This window comes from Malurus melanocephalus, unplaced genomic scaffold (genome assembly GCF_030028575.1).
Source record: "Malurus melanocephalus ecotype Western Australia unplaced genomic scaffold, MMel_1.1 scaffold_120, whole genome shotgun sequence".
NCBI lineage: Eukaryota > Metazoa > Chordata > Aves > Passeriformes > Maluridae > Malurus > Malurus melanocephalus.
Window position 1 is genome coordinate 1,065,881 of NW_026623352.1, and position 3,549 is coordinate 1,069,429.

The 3,549-nt window shown below is 44.6% G+C and overlaps 1 protein-coding gene and 1 non-coding gene across 2 annotated transcripts; one reads left to right on the plus strand and one right to left on the minus strand.

The window, feature by feature from the left end:
• Positions 1-716: 716 nt before the first annotated feature.
• On the minus strand, positions 717-2,948 carry LOC130575927 (cytochrome c oxidase subunit 7B, mitochondrial). Its single transcript, XM_057370169.1, has 3 exons — positions 2,834-2,948; positions 1,420-1,544; positions 717-907 (listed from the first exon to the last, which is right to left on the minus strand). The coding sequence occupies exons 1-3, from the start codon at positions 2,868-2,870 to the stop codon at positions 833-835; spliced, it is 237 nt and encodes a 78-aa protein (XP_057226152.1). The 5' UTR covers positions 2,871-2,948; the 3' UTR covers positions 717-832.
• Positions 2,949-3,152: 204 nt separating this feature from the next.
• TRNAL-CAA (transfer RNA leucine (anticodon CAA)) lies at positions 3,153-3,269 on the plus strand. Its single transcript has 2 exons — positions 3,153-3,190; positions 3,224-3,269. It is a non-coding gene; the product is annotated as a tRNA-Leu (tRNA).
• Positions 3,270-3,549: the final 280 nt, after the last annotated feature.

The following is a 3,549-nucleotide window of genomic DNA, read 5'->3' on the forward strand; positions in this document are numbered from 1 at the left end:
CACGTGACACGGCTGGACACGTGACGGCGGCGGGGGAGGCGGGACCGCGGCTGTGATCGGTGTCGCCGTGTCGCGACAGAACCGTGCGGGAAAGGGATGGGAACTACATGGACTTCAGGATCCCTTCCAACCCGAACCGCTCTGGGATTCTCTGATCACCGAATACCAGCATAACCCGATACCTGTTCTTTTCCCACCTCATTTCTCGAATTACTTCCASCCCAAACAGAAGTTTAATGCAGAGATAGGGTTGGAACGAGATGGGCTTTCAGGTCCCTTCCACCAAATCATTCTGTAATTCTGTAAGAATTCATTAAGAAAGTCCCTGTTTCTCCTGCGATACTGCCTGCCCCCGTGGAGCCTCTCCGACTCAAAACTTAATTTAATTTCTTCACAACTCTCAGAGGTCACRGGGAGAAGCAGCTTCATGGCAAAGTGATTCAAGACATAAAAATCCTTTTGTGGAAAAAAAAGGACTTCAGCTTTGTCATTATAAGTCAGAGGTAAAGGCATGTGCAGTGGGGGTGCAATGAGGATGCAGTGAGGTTGATTCACACACACAGCTGGTTAAATGGACAACTCAACAATGTTCTGACTTGTCCTTTATCCACTACTGCCCTTTACAGCAATAACTGGGACTACATAAAATAACTTTATGTTTTTACGTTATTTCTTATACTTCAGCAGAAGCAGAGAAGAAACCTTGAAGAGCCAGACAGGTTTCTAGGTATGTTTATTAGACCAGGAATGCCACTTTACAAGTGGAACATATGCCATTACACGACCATTTTCTCAGTGAAAGTTTAGACCAGTTCATTAGAAGCAGAGGCTGTTACTCCCTCCATTCTGTTGGAGTGATTCTGCCAACAGGTGAAAAGCCCCACTCAAGGTTAAGCTTTGTGAGCACCTGTAAAGGGATAAAAYCCAAGATTATTAACTCTGAAATCAAAGAAACCTTTTAATAGACAGCTGTTTTTATTGTTTTCAATTCAGATTTCTTGTGTTAGAACACAACATCTCATTAATTTTCTAATTAAACAAGTGGAATATATTTATATTGAGCAGTATTTCAATATTTCAGTTTTCTTTTTCAAAATATCGTATTTTAGAGGRAAGAATCCAGAATGTAAATCCCCACCACCATATTGATATGTTCATCTAGAAATTTTGCTGCTGAAAGCTGTACCTGCATAGGTCAGAAACTCCAAGTAAAATAATGAACACTTGTGTTTCTCATACATGTTMAAATCAGGCAAATGGACTGACACAGAAATTTTATGTCACAAAAATCMTATCTATCACATCACATTTCACTTACATCAGAAGCTCCTAAATTCTGACCACTGAATTTATTTCAAACAGACAAAATGGAAAGTTTGCAGTTCGAGTCACAAGAGAGTGGTGAAAAAACCAACTTACATAGCCCCAGACAGTAGTGAACATGGTGGCTCCACCAAGGAGGACTAAGGTTCCATATTTATCATGGAAGCTCGGCTCATGCTTGCGATGAGCTTGTCTGACTGCAGTGTGCTGGATGCCACGAGCTGAGGAGTGTYAACAAGTACAGAAATCAACTCAAATATATGCTCAAACCATTCACAATCCCCATCTCCTACCAACAGACAGGTGCTAGTATTAGAAAACTAAAAACGCTGGAAAAGAAAATCTTTTGGACTTAGAACCCTGGAATGACTCCAAAACACAGGATATACACAAATCCTCTAATTTTTTCAKCTCTCTTAGTTCCTCTCTAGAAAGTTATTCCTTAAGTCTAATTCCAGTAAAAAAAAAAATCCTCTAAATTACCTTTTTCATTAACATGTTTTATTATTGCTATTTCTCTAATAAAATATTTTGGTTAGTGCTTAGCATTTTCAGATTTCTATATGTAAATACCTATCCTGGCAGTATGTGTACCCAACATAAGCTCACCATCAAATTATGGGGTAGAAGATAGCGGGTGTGGGTAACACCTGCTTCATTCCCTCGGGATTTCTGAAGAAAGGGGAGGGAGGTGAGGAAGGAAACAGCAAAATCCCATGGGCATGAGATAAATAACAGAGAAAAAATACACAACGGTACCTTAAGATGATGTACGTTATAAACGTACACCATAAAAGGTACATTTATTAAAGAGGAGGCAACAGTGAAAAATCAAACCAGTGACTACAAYAGATAGATTGCCTGGTGGTTCTGTACAAAGCATTTGATGAGAGGGTGATGTATGCATAAAGATATTACAAAAGGAAACCTTTTAGTATCAGGTCTATGGTTTGCATTTTTACCCAACTATGACTACAAAAGGTAATGGTGATACCCATATTTTTACTACATCCCTCGCATGCTGTGAGGCTGCACAAGGTGTTTCTTTAAACATAAAAAAGCCTAAGTATCTATCGAGACACGTTTATTTTAGATGCCCGCCCCTCGGGATAAGCACATCGTGACCCAGGACCAGAGGAGCAGACACTGCAGGGTCTCTATCATTGAAGGGCTAACTTTAACCTTGAGTTTAAGGTCTGGGTATTGACTACACCTTGCCACCGCAGGTTACCAGGCCAGAATATGCCTTTAGGTACTAGGAAAAAAAAACCAAGGAAAGGAGTCCTAGGTAAAAAAGCAACTAGGAGATAAAATACACTGAAGAAAARGGGAAAAAAGGGAAGGCGAAGGACGCCAGAACTGCCCGCAGCCCCTGAGGTGCCCTCACGACCCTCCCCGGGTGCACAACGAGCAGGGGGCTGTGAGGGACAGCCCGGACAGGGGAGGGCACAAACCGGGGAGACACCTCCTGAGGAACCCCCCACACCCCGAGAGCCGCCCCTGTCCTTACCGACGAGGCTCCGCGCAGCCCTGGCCACCGGGAACATGATGAGAACCAAACGCGGTACCCTTGACGCCGGTGAAGAACAAAATGGTCGCGGCGGAAGTGGCGGCGCGGCGGGGGCCTGTGGGTAACGCCGGGCTCCTCCTCGCTGCGGCGGAGCTCCGCAGCCGGGACCGGCCGGGGCGGCAGTTCTCACATGTACAGCGGCTCCTCAGTACTTCCCGAGCACAGACAGGCYATCCATAAAGGACCGAAGAAAACGRARAAACGGGCACGGCCGTGACGACAGCATTAAGGCTGTCCCGGCCATAACTGCAAACGCAGTGTCAGGATGGCCGAGTGGTCTAAGGCGCCAGACTCAAGGCGTTCCGCGCCTTCCCGCGGCGGGTTTGGGTGTTCTGGTCTCCGTATGGAGGCGTGGGTTCGAATCCCACTTCTGACACCACTTTTTTTTTTTCCCCGTGTATTTGGGTTAACTTCAATTCTGAAAAAGGCGGGGTTGATAAATTCCGCGATTTTAGTGCAAATGGAAATTGGGAATAATTTTAATTGTGTCTTTGAAGAGGCAAGCAAATCCTTAAGTGTAAGCAAATCCCCATCTCTCTCTGGCGATCCTGTATCACAGCCATCAGCCACCACACACCTGCTGAGGAATTCCYCAGTGCATTTGGATTTTAACAATATTTGTAACATATGACCCAGCAATACATGTGCGTGTGTAA